Source organism: Vidua chalybeata, chromosome 6, assembly GCF_026979565.1.
Source record: "Vidua chalybeata isolate OUT-0048 chromosome 6, bVidCha1 merged haplotype, whole genome shotgun sequence".
NCBI lineage: Eukaryota > Metazoa > Chordata > Aves > Passeriformes > Viduidae > Vidua > Vidua chalybeata.
The window spans coordinates 38,829,640-38,849,815 of NC_071535.1; the positions used below are offsets into that span (position 1 = coordinate 38,829,640).

General features: G+C 40.1%; 1 protein-coding gene across 1 annotated transcript in view; it reads right to left on the reverse strand.

Moving 5' to 3' along the window:
* Nucleotides 1-20,176, reverse strand: part of AMBRA1 (autophagy and beclin 1 regulator 1) — a 126,282-nt gene that overhangs the window by 16,449 nt on the left and 89,657 nt on the right. The window contains exon 15 of the mRNA XM_053945599.1: nt 10,570-10,709. Within this exon, the coding sequence (XP_053801574.1) occupies nt 10,570-10,709 (140 nt within the window). The remainder of the gene's footprint in view (nt 1-10,569; nt 10,710-20,176) is intronic.

Consider the following 20,176-nt stretch of genomic DNA (forward strand, 5'->3'; position numbering starts at 1 on the left):
GAAAGGCCCAACAGCAGCCCACTTGTTTGCTATAGTACCGAATTAAATTTTGATTAAAACATTGCTGCCTGCAATCCCGTGCAAAAATATCAGCACAACCTCATTACCAGAATGAGGACTGTGGCAAGCTCAACACAGAAAGGAAGCTGCCTTTCTGATGCCATGCAGTGCATCTGATTTTCATGCTGCCAAGTGTGCTTCCTCCACAAAAGGAAATACTTCTTAAAGCTGATTTCTCAAATATACTGTCCATTCAAGATCACTAAATGCAAGCATACAAAACCAGATTACTTTACAAAGGATTTGAATTTCCCAAGACATGCTTTCTTCCCTTTGTGTAAACTTGTCATTCTTAAGCCATTCAGACTGTATAAAGGAAATAGAGTGAATTACAAGAGAACAAGGTGACACTATGCTAAGGAATAGGAATCTATTGTCCTGGTTTGGGAAGGAAGAAGCAGCACACAGTATCTCGTGCAATGCAATGCAATACTGGCCAGATTCCAGATGCATCCTTATCAGCAGCTCATTATCTCTTCTGCCAGTGTGGTGATGATCAGCACAGCAAGCCCATCCCTAGCTCCCATGATTAGCTAGGCAACGGTATTGTTAGTACAAGGCGAAGTTTGGCACTCCCAGCAGCTGCCTGGATGGGAAAACAATAATTTCTAACGCCTTACTTCATAAATATTTAGCTTTCTGTGCAGGCGAGGAACCATGTGCAGAGACAAATCCAAGTGAAAACTGGCTGGCGTGCAAACTGTATGGAACCAGCAAAGGGGATTTCTGGAGTAATTCTGCAGGGCAGTAACTCCCTTTGACCAAGAAGAGGTGGCAGCTTCCATGGTGCTAGCTCATGTGTAACTAGCCAGGAGAAGGGCACAAGATCAAGTATAGGAATTCAAGGAACACAAGATCTGCAGTTTATGATTGACAACCACAGTTATTTAAATGAGGTATGACATCATCCTGTCCATCACATTGAGATGAATGATGAATCTAAGAGCAGACTCATTTTTACTCCTCACACTGATACAACCCACTAATTTTCCAGAATCCTGCAAGTTTTGCCTGTCTGAAAACCAGCAACCATGCAGAAACATACCCTGATACCTACTTGAATTGTCCAAGGTGCTGCAGAAGCAGGGTAGCAAGTAGCTTGCTGCAGCTAGTAGCTGTGTGCCTGCTTCAGGGAGGGTGCCAACTCAGCTTGGAACACTTTGCAAGACAACTAATTCTGTTCATTTGATTGTGCAGTCCTGCCAGCTAGGTTAAATGTTGGGATTTTTGAAGATGCTGTATTCAAACTCACACCATTTGTATGAGGTCAGCCTTATAAAGCTGGTGGCACCAGTAGCTAATTCAGCAGCTCTTCTGTCTCAACAATGTAAACACATACAAGTTAGTTCTGTCTACCAGTGGACATTTAAGTGTCCAGTGATCCAGTTCATGATCTTGTGGCCAGTGGATAAGATTTAGACAGAAGGCACACCCCTAACAGCCATCTTCCCTCAGCAAAATTTTGGTATCTCAGCTAAGGAAGAGAGTCATCAGCCAGCTAAGCTGGTAGATACTTCAGAGAGAAAGAAGAGGGAGTGAAAGAAAACAGAGATTAATACAATAAGAAGAACCCAAACAGAATAGTTTCTTCTGATCCACAGGACCACTATAGCTAAAAACTAAGTGACTTACAGGAGTCAGCATTTGCAACCTACCTACAGATTGCATGTAGAAGATAAGCAGACTCATAAAATAATTTGAAATGGATGACACACGACCAGAAAGCATTAAAAGGAATTTGTCTTATATTCCATGGGAGAAGTCTTCAACCAAGAATCAGTCTTCCAACACATTCAACAGGAGTAACAAATGGAAATTAAGCATCAATACAGTGACAGAGCATAAAGAAAACAGTTTAGTATGAAAGTGTGGATGTTTGATTATCTTGGGATTCAAGTAAAAATACTGAGGTTGAGAGTGCTGCATTCCTTAAGGAAAGACAAACCTGTGTTGAAAATAAAGACAAGGCAAATCCCTCTCAGACAGCCTTCATTCTTCTGCCAAAACACCAGAACAGTTTTTAAAAGCAATTTTCTCAGATATTTTTTACACTACCGTCATGTAAACACACTGTGTTTACACACAGTATGACATTGTTTACACACAGTGTAACACAGGACGTTGTAACTTGTATCATGTTATGAGAAAAAGAGCACAGCACCCAAGACAAATAGCCTGGAACAAACAAGGCAGAAATAGACCAAAAAATAATTTCCTGAATTTTCGCTGATTTTCTTCTCACTAAATCTTGCCAGTATGCCCCAGTGTCCTTTGCTATCTGGCTCCAACACCAAGTACTAGGTAGGGACACCTCTGGAAGGTAAATAACAGATTCCAGAACACACTGCTTAAAGGTCTTCAAACAAGCACAGTTCAGCTTGATATTATCATCCATGCAGCTCTAAAGATGGACAACTTGTTTAAGTCCCCTAAAAATCTAAAGACCTGTTAGTTGCTTAAAATGATTACAGGCAGACTATACCCCAAATAAGCTTTGAACCCTCTGAATATCTTAGGCTGTTTATGATCTATCAGCTCTTCCAGTGGCTTAGACAATTTAGGATGTTAGGAGTCCTTGGGGGAGTAAAAATTGTTTATGCCTTCTAAGGCCTTAAAACATCTTAAACTGCTACAAGAGAGCCAGTCACTCTTAAGTCATATTTGAACTTTCATTACTGTTTTAGCAGAAACTAACATTGATGAAGTAGGCTTGATTTGTAGATATTGTGCCAGCAAACTAAACCAGGAAAATACATCTAGAATGGGAGAAAGCAACGTCAAAATAAATACTTAAAATTAGCAAGCATAGCAAATGCTTATTTTTAATAGAATTGGAATGTGCATACACAAAGTTGCCAAGCTCCAGAACCAAGATCTTGGTTTGCTCAAGTCTCAATGAGATCCACAGGGCAAGCAAAGTTTTATATTTTTAATCTTCAGCAGCTTTGAAAGTATCGAACTAAAACGTATTCTGTTTAGCATACAGGGAAAACTCCCTCAAAAAAAAAAAAAAAAAAAAAAAAAAAAAAAAAAAAAAAAAAAAAAATCATCAAGAACCCCAAATTGCAATCATTACTCCAACTACTCAACATTTTGTAAACATGAAGCTACGACCATTTGCAGATGGATTTAAAATAGGGCAAGAAAATTAAAAAAAAAAAAAATTGGTTGTTTTATTTGCTACCTGCATTTATTAGCAGAGTCCTGCTGAAAAAAAAGGCATAAAGGACACCAAATAAAACTCCATAAATAATATGGATTAAAAACCAGAAAATTAAAGAAAATCTTATTGGAAAGCCAAGGAAGTAAACAAGTGAACAAGGAAAGTCTAGTATAGATCCATGTAGAAAAGAAAGTTTATAAGACAGCTGGAGAACTTGTGCTGCAAGAGAGGGAAGACATTCTAAAAATAAACATGAGGAAAATGGCATTAGAATGAAAAAAGGACTATTCGTTTGTGAGGCTAACGACAAAAATCAATGATGTTTCAAAGTGGACAAGATATTGAACTCTCTTCTCTGAAGTCTCCACTTCTAAAATATCCAAGGGTACTTGTGTAATTAGGGAGTAAGAAATATGCCAGATGTAGCAGCTAGTAGCATGCATTTAGATTTTTATTTAAAGTTAACTTTATTGAGTCATTTGCACCTGTTTTTTAATACCTTACCAAAAAAAAGAGGAAATGACAAAAGGGCAAAAAAGTCAACTTAGCAGCACTCTTAAAAAAGAAAGCCATGCTTAAAACTGGCTATTATTGTCTTCTAATTGTAACTTTTATCCTTAAAGAGAGTAATAAAACAAATAGAAAAAAGAAGATATATTGAAACAATGAAAGAGTGAGCCACATGCACTAGGCAGATAGTAAAATAATTGCTTGCATAAAATTTAACTGGTTTTGAAGACAGAATTAGATAAAAGTACAGGAAGAAAAGGTGGCAGGTATATCTGAATAGATGTAAGTAAAGCATTTGCTAACTGTTTTTACAGCATGTGGCTGTGCTCTTACAAAATGTGCTATTGAAACTGAGAACTAGTTAGGACCTGCAGATGATCAGTGATGCAGAACACAAACTGGTAAATACCAGGCTATGATTTCTTAACAGAGAGCTCTGTACCAAGTTCCCTTTCTCATGGTGGAAAAGAAATGCCACTAAGTAGTCAGTCCTACAGTATATCTTGAAGAACTGGGTGAGGGAAATGAACTTGCTAATAACTGAAGACTTAAAGCAGCTTTCAAAATTTATCTTTAGGAATAATAGACATATTAAGTGGAATTTTATGAGGCAAACTTTCTCTTAATGCCGTCAGTCATCCTGGATATCCCATTCACATACAAAAAGGGAAAAAAGAATAAAAAATGGTATCAGAATAGAAATACTGTTTCATGCCTCCACATTAGCACTTTACTTCTGCAACTGCAATGACCAAGCCTCTTGGCACTGAGGTTACCTAGGCTTCCCTGCAGAATTTGGAAATAATTAATTTAATTTTTTTCTTAAATGCAAGAATGACAAAATCCAAATGTACACTTGCAGGATGCATCTACAGTGCAAAATGGGCCATCTTTCCTCCTTTTCAGTCCTTTAATCAATCAAAAACATCTTTTGTCCTCATTTAGACAATTCAATGTATCTTGTGGTTAACAGGCAGCAGAAGTCCAAGACACGCATTCATTTTCTTGTTAAAGATCCCGTGCAGATGCTGCCTTTCAAAAGGCCATTTGCTGGGAGGACTCAGACATAAATAGTATCTCCAGCTACCCCAGCTAACAGTTGTGAGAACATTTCCTATGCAGGGTTGCTAACATCCCTTGGTTACACATGAAGAAAGACAGTTCCTCCTTCTGTCTCCTTGTTTACTCCGTCCTTCAGAAGCTATTCTTAAAAGGCAAAAAATGTAGCTTATGCTGCTGGGGGCACCATGGCTGGAGGCTACAGAGCTTGAGGAATGGAGCCAGCCAGCAGGGAGACATGGTGTGCCAGGCAGCTGCATAGATTACCATCTCCTTACCAATGCTGATAACTAGATGTAGACACATTATCCCCATCATTAGATGGGAGGATATGCTATTTTCAGAAAAAAAAAAAAAAAAAAAAAAAGGATTGGCACAGACAGATAAATGCAGTGATCGCTTGCAAAGCATAGGAATTTATCATAAAGATAATTTTCCTGGAATAATTTCATGTTAGAGACAGATCTCACCCCAAAGAATTAAAATATGCACACTAAATAGCACTGAATCAGTTTGAGACTCTCCACACCTACTTCCCAATGAGAGAAATCTATGGAATGCTGCCTCTGAACCAGATGCATCTTCAGGGGTACATTAATTGCATTACCAGAGGCTCTGACTGCTGAAGAAATCCTTCCTCTCTTGTGGATGCCTGCATTAAAAAGCCAACCTTAGACAAGGTGTTTCAAGAGCTTGAAGTTTTCTCAGAACAGTGAAGTTTCTGGAATTGTATTTGCAAAAGCACGTGAGCACTGAGCCCTTCCAGAACCTGCTTCTGAGCACAGGGGAGAGGACACTCAATATGAAACAACAATTGATATTTGGATCCCCTGCCGTTCTCCCATGGTGGTCATCCACAAGCAGAGACAGCAAAGGGCAGCAAGCAGTCTGCTCCTCTCCACTTTTGGTCTCCTGTTTCTGTTTTGCAAGGCAGTTCATGTTTGAGATACCCCACCAGGGACATTTCTGAAGGGGAAAGCTCTTGTTGGGATAGGAAAGACTGTGAGCATTAAGAATCAAATTCCTTTTTAATTCAGTAGGTGTTTAATTCAGAGGTGTTTCTACCATACAAGAGAGACACCGAGGATTTAATTCTATGATGCAAACCCAAAGATTCAGAATCTGAATCAAACCTTGAAGTATGCAGAGTCAAGAAAGATGCACAAAACTTTACTGAAGATTATTACTGATGACAGTTACAAAGGATGTCAGGTAAAATGTAGCAAGGGAAAAACATCCTTGGGGAGGCTAAAAAAGCACTAGCAGCCATGCAGAAAAGTCAGAGTGCAGCAGGACAGCAGAGGAGTGGGGGGAATTCACACTGCTGTATCACTTCCTGTGACAGACCTCCAGGCCACAGTTGAGTAGTACATAGTAGTTCACTAAATGGAGCACACTACCTCATGTGGTATGCCTAAAGGGATTCCTGTTTATATCTGACAAGGCTCTTCCACTGAATATCACTGTTATCAATGTAGTGTCTTGATTTAGCTCAGTGGTGCCCGCCCTTGAAAACACGGCAGCCTGAGAGCCTTTCAATACCACACTTTAGGACTGAGCACAAATTCAGTTCTGTTCTCAACTGCACCATTTTATAGACCAACAACCTGTCCATGAGCCAGAAGTGCCCTTGTGGCCAAGAAGGCCAATGGAATCCTGGGTTGTACTAGGAAGAGCTTTAACAGCTCTTGGACAGGGCAAGGGAGGTGACCCTGCCCCTTTACCCAGCCCTGGTGAGGCCATCTCAGGAGCACTGTGTCCAGCTCTAGACTTCTCAGGACGAGACAGACATGGAGCTCCTGGAGCAGGTCCAGTGGAGGGCTACACGGATGACTAGGGGACTGAAGAGAGGGTGTCAAGAGAATGGAGCCAGGCTCTTCTTGACAATGCTGACCAACAGGCCAAGAAGCAATGGGCAGAAACTGGAACACAGTTCTACCAAAACAAGAGGAAGGACTTCTTTACTGTCCAGGTGACTGAGCACTGGAACAAGTTGCTCAGTGAGATTTCACTGTCTCCTTCCCTGGAGATATTAAAAAGCCATATGGTCACTATCCTGTGTTACGTGCTCTGAGGGATGCTCCTTGACCAGAGGTTGGACTAGATGACTTCCAATGGTCCCTTTCAACCTTAACCATTCTGTGATATACATTTAAATAGTTCTTACTTCTTAGATATTTATGGAAGGCTATATAATCCCCTCCTTATCTTTCCTTTCTAGTCCTGATAAAGACTCCACACTACAGATCTTCTTAGATAAAATGTTCCCCTGATCCCACTATCAAGTGCTCTATGCTACAGTGCAAGTTAAAAGGCAAATTTTAAACTATTCCAGCTTATATATCTAGCTTATTCTACACCCATATTAATATTTTGCCACCTCTGCTGTTAAGCATCTTGTATCTCATCCTAGAACAAAATTTTTTCTTACAGCCTCATGTATTGATGGCTTAATCACCTACAATCAACCAAAACCTCAGGTCTTTCTCCTCCTCTGTCATTTTATCTACTGAACTCGGTGTAATTAGTCAGTAAGTGCACTTTGTACTGTTAAGTTCTCATTTCTATAGCTCCAGTCACTTTCTCAGCAATCTAGTTGCTTTGCAATACTTTGATTTTTCTCTGCAATGACAAAGCTAATGTCACATCCTCGGCAAATTTGTTCAGTGCACCCTTACCAGCCATTAGTATAAATAGTATTAATCAACCAGTTCCAGAACTGCTTTTTTAAAGAAGCCAAATGACCTATTTTTTGACAGAGTCCAGGTGTCAATAATGTTGTATTCTTTCCTTTAGCCAGGACTTCACCCATTCTTTACCTGATCTTGTTGTAATTCTTTAGAATTTAACCAGATTTATTGTAGTTCCAATATACGAACTGTCTTACTAAACCACAGATATGTTAGACTTAGAGCAAATCCTTGGCTGACCCTTTGAGTAGAAATAAAACCATAAAATTCTCAGGGACCAGTACACAACCTACTGTACTTCAGGCAAATCACAATGCATTTGATCCCACTTTCCATGGTTTTTATTTTACTTACCTTCAAAATATACCCTATAAATTTGTATACTGAGATACAATTATGGACTGCCAAGATAATATGACCTTGTCATTTCCATTTTTTTATCCAGTGTTTCTTTTGAACACTGGGAAGGCTACTTGCATAGCATCCCATCACAAGTCCATGGAGCTTCAAGTTAGGCTTTTTTTTTTTTCCTTTTTTTTTTTTTTGGTCAGCTTGTACTTCCAGTCTACTCATATAAATCCTCTACTTGAGGAACAGCTGCTATTCCAATCTGTTGATATGATTCCTGTAGTACTTGGTTTCAAATGCCTCAATTGCATATGGGAATTAAGACCCAGGGAATTATAATAATCTCTGTTGTTTGCTACTGACCACAGTTTTCTTTGCCAAACTAGAACAGTGGGAGGATTTCAGTAGAACAGTGTTTTCCTGCTCTTTGCTTGACTATCCTCCAATTGATAGGACTCCATCAATTGCTGAATCCTGCATTTAGTATTTGTCTTCCACTGTATTACTGTGTATGGAAACCACACAAATATTTTTCATTTTCTCCCTCACTTCTCAAGTTAAAGCCAATACACATACCAATTTCAAACCAAGTTTATTAAGCCAGGAACTAGTGAGATGGCATCAACATGCCAGGATTTTTTCTTTCTCTAAGGATCTGTCAAGTAGATCTGGAACAGGCACCACAGCTGTAAGCCACTTCTACTCTGATAAAGCCTCACTCACCTTTGTGTTCTTATGTTAGTGCCTCAATGCAAATTATACAGCTCAGTGAGTATCTACACCTTCATGCTGAGGTTTACAAGTCACTCTTAACTGTTGTTGGTCTATAAAATGGTGCAGTTCAGAGCAGAACACATCAGGTGCCCTGCTCCAAAAGAACCCACCAGTCCATGTGATGTTTACAATTATCACTAGAAGCATCAATCACTCCAATGCACCAGCAGGAAACCAGCTGAAACATTTTTGTCAACCCCCCCAATAAATCTCCCACCTAATTCAGCCACTTTGTTTCATGTTCACATACAAAAACACCTATTTTTGTTGGAATAGTGCATAATTAATATGGTGAGCTAAGAAGGTTGTACACAGATGTTGCAGAAGGGCTCACTGTGCTTCCATAACATACCATAAAAGTGTTCATATTGACTCTTTAATTAGTGAGGTGCCAAGAAGAGACATGCCACTCAGCTTTGGGGTACTGCAAGCACTGGAATGGAAATGTAATGTGGAGTGTGTGAAGCCAGGACAGCCAGATCAAGCTTGACTCTGCAGCATTCAATCAAAGAATCCACCCTCACAGACACTTCATTTCTCTGGGTTCTCATCCAAGTTCATCTCACGCACCATAATCAGCAAATTAAATCTTAACCATTTTTCTATACTGAAAATAACTTAAAGTATTGTCAAGTTCAAGAAAAGAGCCATTATTCTTGACTAATTCTGCTTAGAAAATACAGCAACTGTTCTTAAATAAAGCCACTTAGGCTGAAAGAGAGTGATTAGAGCTTATTCCATAACAGTAACTTATAGAACTTAATGTATAAATAAGGTCTTGATGAAAGATTATGTTCAAGAGAACAAGAGGGCTGTTTGAAAAGCACTGCCATTCTGTACTACCAAAACTGGTCCAATCTGAATTCCAACCACAGACTTCACCAGAAGGCTGTGCTGAATTAGTCACTGTTACAATTGTATATATTTATTTTGACTTCACCTAGTGATTCTAAACTGACAATACAACTCTCCTCAAGCACCACATGCTTGATGTCATGGCACAACAAAGGGAGTCCACATACATGTGGTATGATCACCAGCAGCGCTGTAAGTTTCTAGCTGCCAGCTTTTAAGTTCCAAGGAACTTCAACATGTGAAGCACAACCCAAAAGAATACTAAGGTAGTTTACTACCAGGAAATAACTGAAGCAGAGAAACTCCTGAAGTGTCCCTGCAGCATAAAAGAAATGTGGTTCCAAAAGAAAACTTGGACAACACAATGGAAAGAAGAGTTTCAACAAAGTAGGATGCAGACACTCCCCAAGAACACTGAAAGCAATATGTGTCACTGTAATCATCTGTGTCAGACCACAACTAAACTAACTTGTGTTGAATTGTAAGCTTACAAAGGGGCGGTTACACCTTTCACGGCTCTGTACAAATTAAAGAGAACTGAAATGTACATGTCACACCACTGGACTTTAAGTGAGGACACCAAAGTAATTCACTGGCTTGCTTATAATAATGACAAAAATCTTTGCAGTTCATAGAATCTCTTGGTTGATTGAATACTGTAAAAAGTATTTGATAATTCTAGGTCAGCAACTTTTAACCTAGTTGATGGGTCTTCAAGACGTCCTTAAAAGCTGAGGAAAGCAAGCACATTACTAACGCAAATTTCCTGTCACTGTAAACCTTTAGAAATCTATAAATCCACAGAGGCTGAAAGACACTGCACTAGTCATATAAGAAATAAAGGATCCAGAAATCCTAGTAGGACATGGGAAATAACATGAACAAATGAGATGCACTTCAAACACTCTCCAAAGTTTACCATCAGCAAAACAAATACTGATTGTAAGAGACTCAGGTAAACACTGTGGCAATCCAAAAGAAGTATTAGGTATTGGGGTTTTTGGATCCCTCAAGCAGAAGAAAAGCCATGTTATCCCCACTACCCTGAGAACAGAATGGCTAAAGGGGTTATAGCTGTGTGTAGTGTCTGCATGTAAAGCAAGCACTTACTCTGGTCGGCAAATCACCAGGTCCCCTTTGTTGGTGCCATATGCCAATCCCAGGCCTGGCTCAGGCAGCCAGCGAGCAGAGTTTATGCTGACATGTCTCCTCTGGTCGGCAGGCATTGGGTACAAAACGTTGAAAACTCTCTGGAACAATAACAGAAGATTACTTGACAGGACAATACAAGGCAGGAGAGCCAAGGAGGCTCAAACAAATTTCCCTGCAGCAGCACAGATGGCCACAGAGATATGTCACTTTACAGGATTGCAAACAATCACTTAATCAGCAGTGAGAGTAAGCAGCTGCTAGAAATGCACATACATGTGCCCTAAAATCTTTAATAGGCTGACTGGCATACAGCTGGGAAGCATCCAGCAACCAGAACTGGGTATACTGAGAACAATCCATTTAGCCCAAAAATATGACACATAGAAATCATAAAAACAAAGGCATGGGAAATAGAAAAAGCAATAATGAATCAGTTTGGCTACCTAGAATAGAGAGGGACAAGATGCTTCAGTGTACTGGGCCATTAAAGTATCAGGACTTCGGAAGGGTAGGACTGAAGACTGCATTTACAAGACCAAGACCAAATCATTAAGAGAATTTCTGCAGAAATTTAGCTAGTGCACTGTCATCACTGCAACTAGCAGACTTTGAATCTGAATTTTCAATGGGATAAATCCAAGGTGAAAGACAGGTTTTCATTAGATTTTCTAGTGGGCAAGCATCCAACCATCACAAAACCTTTCCTCCAGACTCCACAGAAAAGGGGATGATGGTGAACCAGTGAGCAGGGAAGGGAATGATGTTATGCTGGAACAACAGGATGAATGTTGATGGGAATGCACATCAACCACTACTGCACTGCTGAGGTGACTTGCAGTAAATAATTAGAAGCCATTAGGATGGTACTTATCAGCTATCATAACAAACTGGGGCCATTTTACTCCATAGCTCTGTTGCCCACTGCATATCTTGTCTGTTGGACAATTTAATTTGAGAAGCACGAGTCAGGGATTACTTAACTATGTGCCCTCCAATAGCTAGTACCCAGAACCTTCATTCTGACCATCCTATATGCACACAAAGTAAGTCAGAGCAAAACAATATAGCTACATTATTTCCCATCACCAGCAACAAATTTAACTGCTCCTCTGAGAGAAAAAAGAATTTCCCTGTATGGCAGAAGCTGGCCACTCTTTGCCTTGGCTATCACTCAGCAGTTAGTGTATTCAGAGAAGCTCAGCATTTGGGCAGAAGGAACAGGTTTTTAGGGGTTTAGCTATGTCTTACCCATCTCTGTCATGTCAGTCCCATTCCTCTGCCCTACCTTGCTTGCTGGGGCAGCAGGGAGGGAAGGGCAAGGGGAGAAATAGAAGTGGGGGGGATCAGCTGTATGATGGTTAACACCTATTACCATGGAGATTAGGGTGCACTCTCAGATGGGAAGATTGGATTTGGAGGAGGAGGAGAAGGAAGGAGGGGAAAGGGAAGGGTCTGCCGGAACCAGGAGCATAAATTCATAAAATAAGCATTCTAAATCTCTCAAGACTGCAAGGTTCTTCCATCATATCCTTCTTTGGCAAGTCAGAAGCAGTCAGTTTCTCTTCTACTGAGGATGGCTTTGTCACATCTCAGGGAGCCACCGCCTTCCTGGACTAGCAGCAAGCTCTCCCAGCTTACAGGTCAGCTTGCACAGCTGTTCTCCCACACGCTCCATAACGCTCCACACCAAGGCAGAGACTTGCTGGCTACAGCTGAGTTTTACTGCTTTGACTGCTCTGCAGTAAACAGCACCCCATGGAAAATGCTCCTCCAAGGACATGAGTCTGGTTTTGACAACCTGCAAGTGCTGGCTGAAGGCTGAATCTCAAAGACAAGACAGCTTTAAAATTCTGCATCAGAATAGTTGCTTCATCATTCCACTCCATTCAATTCTAAACAGCTTGTCACACTGAAGAGCTCCCCTCCCCTGCTGCTTCCCACTCCCACGCTAATGGGACAACTCCATGCAGTGTTAAGGGTGATGACATCCGTGCGTGTGGTAATTAGTACATAAAAAGAGAAAGCAGCTGTACTGGCATAATCACCACTCGCAGCAGTAACCAGGACCCAGCTAATCAATCTGATGCAGTCATACAGACTGTCTGTTGCAATTGCATCCATTAGCAAGACCCCCTACTCTATACACAGAGCGGAAAAAAAAAATTCAAGTTTCTTTAACATCAGCAGGTCCTTCTCTTCAAAGAAGGTCAGAACTCTGCCAGGAAGCCTTATTTGCCATAGATCACAGCTAATTCCTTTTGAAATTTTTTTTTTGGTCTTCTTGTTTTGATTACTAAATCTTATAAAAAGTTACTGAGATATTTCAACCAAAGTAGGCAGCCTGAAAACAGACCACAGGCTGACTACACCTCTTTGCTGTGGATTGTTCAGGTTTTATAATTCTGAACTTCTAGGAAAAATACTCAGGTTACAAAGGAATCCTACATAAATACAACTCTCCAGCTTCTAGGTCAAATGATTACTACCAACCCTCAAACTCTTAAAACTAACAATACAAATGCATAAAGTTGATAATTCAAGAGTTTCTTTCCATTAGGGCTGGTCCCCAGATTAATTGCAGGCCATGTGTAACAGCCATGTTGATGGCCAAGGGTTTAGGAATCAGTTTAGAAACGCTGTTGTAAAAGTGCAGTGATCAATATCTTTAAAGGTGCCCATCATACTCTCAGAGTTTCCACAGAGCTTATTTTTAATAGTGTGGCACTTTCAGTTACGAGATACCATATTGCACCACATGTTATCAGCCCATAATCACCATCAGCAGTCACAGAAAACTTCCATGCTCTTCCCCATAACCAATGTCAAACTTGCTCTTAGCATCACTATACTACCAATTCAATAATACATGGTCACACCATTAGACATGGCAATTCAGTATTTTACAAACTTGGCAGCTTCCTCTATGTCCAGATGCTTTTCTGAAATAGTTTTGAATGGCATGTTTCTCCAACTACAAACACTGTGAAGTCTGAGGAGTGTGAGCTTCAGAACATACCTATGGAAGCTCAAGCCCTAACAGGTAACACAAATATAGCAAGCTGTTCTCTTATTGCAACAACACTGACATATAAATATCATTTCAGTACACATGGCAGGTCCTACTCCTTCCCTTTAGGACCCCATACACAGAGCAGTTGCTTGACCTGTAGTTATGTTTGTAGAAAACTCTGTCTCTGGTGATCTCTCCACACTCCACCAGGGATTCCAGCAGTCCTCTGTCATTTCAAGGAATCCTTTTCTCCTTAAGTTCAGGGGATGTCAGAAAGGTAAAAAGTCTTCCTCTAGAAAAACCAAAACTGTCTCGGTAGCTAAACTTCCACACAAAAGGCAATTCGTACCAAGGGAAAGCAATACTCACTAAAGAAACAAGTTGATTGCTTCCATTTTACATCCCTGTAGTCATGAAGTGTGGAGGATTTGGTTGAGCAATTTTTGTCTGCACTTTTCTATTTCCAAAAACTGTACTAGAAGCAAAGACTTATCTCTTTGGTGCGCCTTTTCCATCCTCACTCAACAGAAGTGGGCATGTACATCATGCACTGAACTCTCTAAAGCTGCTTTCATTGCTTCATAGCCACAGGAAAAGACGGCTCAAAGAAAGCAGGGCTATAAGGCTTGAAGATAAGGAAAAAACAGGCCCTCAAATTGTTCAAAGAATAAGCTGCATTTGGAGTGCAAAGGCCACCTCAAGCCCACTGTTGCTGCTTCCCCTCCAACTTGTCACTGCTGTCACATCAGTACTGTCACAGCCACTAGCTTCGGTATTTACTTATGGCAGAGTGCCAGGAGAGGCTGCATGACAATCAACAGCCTCAAGGAATCTTTCTCAATGATCTCTTCCTCAGTGTCAAGCTGACAGGCCCAGGGTACAATACATAAGTATAGAGTTAGACAGCTAATTTATACGTGCCCTGGAGAGGTAAGAAAACTTTTTGCTAGAAGTCTCTGCTACATCCTCATTATTGAGCTAGTCCTTCTGTCTTCCCCTCCCAGTCTGTACTAGGGAAGCTGCTGCTTTTTAATAACACCCTTCAAATTCCACCTTTCCCCCCCATTTCTGGGATGTGGCAACACTAAAATGCTGGACAGAGCAATCACTAGGATTCTGTCAGTCAACAAAGCAGCAGCAGGCTGCCCCAAGTCTGTATTCCTGTTGCCAGTTGGCCACGGTGCTGCACTCGCCTGATCCAAGCAGCGCTGTGCCTGGCCAAAGCAGAAGCATGGCATCATCTGCACAGCCACCTCTTTGGTCAAGGCCTTCCCACCTCTAAGGAGAGCAATGAAAAGCAGGGGAGTGCTGAACACTACTTGTTTGGCAGAGTGAGACCTTTCTTCTCTCTGGCACTCAAGAAAGAACAAACATGTTTTGAAGCTGGAAAAGAGAAAGTTTTGGCACAAGCAGGTAGGAAAACTCAGCAGGAACTCTTGTTTTTTATATTTTTTTAATTCAATAGAGACACTTCTGCTCTCGACTAGATCTGCCTTTGAGATGCCAATAAATTTCAAGCCATTACCTTTGCTTAGGCTAAGCAGTAAGCTGGCTATTAGATCAGCCTAGATAGGACTGCTGGGGGGGTGGGGGTGCAGCTGTTGTCTCCTTTACATGGGGAAATCCTGCCATCCCTGAAGCAGATAAGGTAGGTTTTCAAATCACAAAAAAAGCCTAAAACATAATTATTAATTTTCAACTGAATTAACACTGTCACCAAAGGCTGAGAGACAATGAAAACACACAGGGAAAGAAATATCTGGTGTGTTAAATGCTAAAGAAAACTCTTGGAGGACTGGTAAAATACACCGTTTCCTGGGTTGCTGAGGAAGAGCTTCAGAAAAGACCATTTATCTCTGCTGGATGAATATAACTGTAATGGCAGCCAATTCTCACCTCCATAGATGCGAAGTTTGTATTGGTAAACAAAATGCTTTTCATATGAGTACAGGTTATACTACCGATGTAGCCCTAAAATCACAGCCAATCCACAACACTCTATTAAGTTCACTGAAAGTACATCTCCAAGCAAGGCCTACATACAGTCTTAAACTACTCAAAGAGCATTAAAACAAATGCAGAAAATTATGAACTCCAATTGTATTTGCCAGAGCAGCAGATAAGATGCATTGACAGCATGAAGGCATAAGCAGAGCAAGTTTGACTTCATTTTTTTTTGATTGCAAGAACTTTGTCAAGAGAGCATTTAAATCAATTAATTATCTTTTTTTCTTTGCCTCCTCCTAACACTGTGTTACTGCTGAAATATCTTACCTGACATTTTTATAATGCCAACATGTTAACTAGCGTACCTGTGACACCAAGGTATCAGGTAAGTTTCTATAAAGCATCTACCGCTCCACTGAATACACCACGTCCTTGGCCAGCAAGCCTGCATCATTGACTTGTATTATGCATTCAATTTGTTCATGTTTTTTGAAGGACCAGAAGTATAATAAGAAAAAGACATTCTAACCTGATCTCCTTAATAAACAGCACGTTATTTTTGCTTACATTACATTTTTTACTTTGCTGCCTATTAATGAATTTCACAAAATATGATGAAATTCAGGTTTAAGTCTTGCACTGTCACAAACTCCAGAACCCTCTACAGCAAAATTCAAGCCTAGCTTGTCTAAAGCAGAGCAAAGCAAAGCAAAACAAACACTCCTTGGGATAACTGACTGATTGCTCAATATATTTATTCTTAAGACAATGTATACCAGCATTTTGAAACATAGCAAGTCTCCCCTTTGTTTGGAAGAAGTCTCTGTGCCTATATGCAGATACAAAGAAAAAGGCACCTATTTTCCATGATGAGATGGGGGGAAAGATTTGCTTTCTTGCTCCCAGTCTCTCCCTATCAGGCAGGTTGGTCTATGCTGCTCAACCCCTCCCCCACAGCTGATTCCTGCTAACAACATACACATCTTCCCAATAGACCTTCTCCGTTAAAATGGAAGAAGTGGAAAATAATGCACTTATCTTTTTGGATTTGTCAGTCCTATCCTCAAATGGATTTTATCGTGCAGTGCTCAGCACAAATAAAATTTCTTTCAACTCCATTTATCTTCCTCAGATGCAATAGGATTATATATAAAATTTTTCTTCAGTCTTTACCAATATAACAAACCTCTTTCTGGCTTTTTCTGCACCTGTTGTCCATGCAGAAAATCCTAGCTTTGCTTTCTGAGCCACAGCAAATTAAATGAGAACTCTTAATTTTCAACAACTGAAACCTTAACTATGGATAGTTGATCCAATTCCTAAAACAGGCCAGCACCAGAAAATCCTGTTGGATGGACTGCAGAACTTTCTGCAAACATAAAAGATTGTTGGTTCTTCCTTACATAATTTATTGCTGATATTTCAAATTCAGAGAAGTCTCATTAAAGCACACCTAATCCTTTCTTTCTTTAGGTGAGTTCTTCGCATTATCATCTTGGTACTTTATTTCACAAGCCTGTCATGCAACTACTACATTTAAAATTAACTAATGGGAACAAGGTCTTAAGAAGAAATGGATCATCTTAGGTAACAAAGCTCTCACTCAGGAAAATAACACACTTGCAGTGAAGTGGCTCATTATTTTACTATCTGTCTTTCAAAGGCTGTAAAACCAGAGTAATAGCTCCAAAAACCCCCTTAGGGGACTGGTCCAAACTGGGATCTGAAACCTAGGGTTGAATAAGCAAGAAATTGTTGAACAAAACAATTATCCTTTCATTTGCACATGCAGATGGTTGGAAAAGATGAAAGGACAGAAACAGGAATGCCAAAGGGATTGGAGTGACAGAAGACAGATACACGTGTATGTATATTCAGTGCAGATGCACAAACAAACTGAACTGTGTGAACAGGACTGCATCCCACTGCTACTCTCTCTTCCAAAAACCACCAACAGCTCTCAAGGCTGCATCAAAAAACGGTCATTTCTCTGGCAAAAGGAACGGCAACCTTTTTCATTTTTGCCCTTAACTCAGACTGCAAACCAAAACCAATATCTGTGAATTCCTCATTAAATGTCATGCTGAGACTGTAACGGCAACATCTACAATATGTTACAAATCCAACGACAAGAGCAAAGGATTTGTGCACAGCTGCCATTCCGCTCTGTTCTCCGTCTGCCGAGCCTCAGTAGAATGGCATACATGATCAAATGTCAACAATATGTTGATGACAGAGCTACATGCATCCTCATCTAGGTGAAAAGAGGCTGACATCCAGCTGCCTACATGTCTGGAAGCAATAAATACAAGAGGAAAGAGTTGGTTCAAATTTAATTCAAGGAAGATGGTAGGAAGAAGTACTGAAAAAAAATTCATAAAAATAGCAAACAGCTATTTCTTCTCATCCCATGCCCAGTTAAATACAAATTGGTAAGAATTCACTTTGGCTCCCTTCCAACTAAATGACTTGGGCAAGATGACTGCACATAAATAATCTCAGATGCAGAACCATGTTTGCCATAATTTCTTAAATCTAGTTAAAACTATGTACCAAACTGCACCAAAACTAACAGTAGTTACTGTGGGACAAACAGGCTCAAGGCCTTATATGAATTGTAAGAGCTCTGCTCTCCAAATACTGGACCTCATATTAAACAAAATGTCTTGGCTCTCATTTTCACATCCCATTAAGTAAAAACATCCTGAAGAGATGTCATTTGCCTTTTCTTCACACCAGTTTGCTAAAACACATTGCTCCCATGTTTAACCATCACATGAGATATTAACACAGTATCTTATGAAGGATTCTAATGAATTTTTAGTTTCCTCTAAGCTCTGTCTTATGAGACTTCAAGCAGACACAGCTGAATTGGTCAAGACAGCAATATAACTAACTTTTACAACATACTATTCCTGCATATTTCTGCATCCATACTCAAATGTGCACATCTGTGCAAATATTCATGTCATCTGCACCCCCAAGGTTGTGCTGCACTTTCCAGTGATGTTGAATACAGCTCTTTTTTACAGCACCCTACATAAGCAGTGTTTACCAACATGGGTTTTGGATATGATCTGTTTTCCTAAAGATATCTGACAGAATCTGCCAATGCACAGAATATATAAACTACTAGGTCTCAACCAGACAATTTTGCTCCACTCTACTAAAAGGAGGGATTTCCCATTTCAGTCAAACAAAGCTTCTGTTTCCATGTCCTCTTCCTAGTATCAACACATGCCTGCAGCCTGTGACTTTGCATGGCCTTTTGAAAAGCTAAAAAACATCTATGTGGTTTGACTTCTGTCTAGAGTGAAAAATTTCTTTGGGCAGTAATTGGACATATTATTTGCAGTTCTACTTGGAGTCATCAGAAGATCACCCTCCTGACCTGAAGATGTCAAATCTTTCTTAAAAGAAGACCCAAGGGACCATACCAACACATTCTTCAACAACACAGCAAGAGGCTGGTACTTTCTCGTACTCTATTCTTGTTCTCAGAAATGTGTTAGTTCACATGAACTCTTTCACTGGAGGTATTGTGTTGCAGTAAGTCATCTCCTCATAGTCTCCTAACCAATTTCATTTTCACATTACCAAGGATTCTGATAAAACTAACTTGTACCCCAGGGAAACACATGTGCAGGTTATTTGCTTTCAAGATTAAAGCTTGATTGCTTATGGCTGCAGGAGCTTGCACAGCTCACCCAGAGAGTCAGTGAGTGACCTTTGCAGACCACACTGGATACATTTTACCAACACTTGAATGAAGCTCAGAATGCAACAGCACTCAGGAAAACTGTGCATCTTTTCACTGTGCATTGTACTCATTAAGAGTTAATATGCTAGAACAAAAAAAGCTTGGCTTTGTGCTAAAACTCTGCAAGTCTTTCTGTTTCAGGCCCTTCTTCCTGTGGTATTTGGAATTCTCCATCTGTTTACAATGGAAATGTACAAATACTCTGTTCCATCCAGGCTATTGACCGACCACTTAATCAGAATGTTTCCCAAATAGCAGCAGTCTTGTCAAGAACTAATTCTGGATCTCCACAGCCTGATTTTTTCCACATTCAAAGCAAGTGCAGCATTTGAGATGGGGACTGGTTAAGTCACTTTATCTCCACTAATTGTATGATTTGCTCTTCAGCTTCATGTCAATCAAATTTTTCTATCACCTACCTCACTTTTTGTATCCTCAGCTTAAAAGCTACTTTCAAGGCTTTATTTTAATTTGGATTCCAGTAATCATGTTTTGCTGGTATTTCCAAGTTATCGTCCTCTGGGTAGAATGAAAAACATTAAACATTGCAAGGGCATCAGCATTTGTGAATGCTAGAAATAAAACTACCTTCTGGCTGCTAGTACCCACTGCTATCAGATCCAGTGCAATATGACCCTTACTTTTGCCATGTTTTTAAGGACCTTCAGCTCCACACAAGATTCTAATTTCATGTTCTTCTAAGTCCTTTAGCGTCCATAAATGCTTGGAAGCACATGGAATTCAAAAATCACCCTAAACCAAACAGCTTGAAAACAGACATTTCATTTAGAGACAAATTCCACCTATGTTTTCAAAACAGTCTAGAAAACCTATCCTTACTCCACATT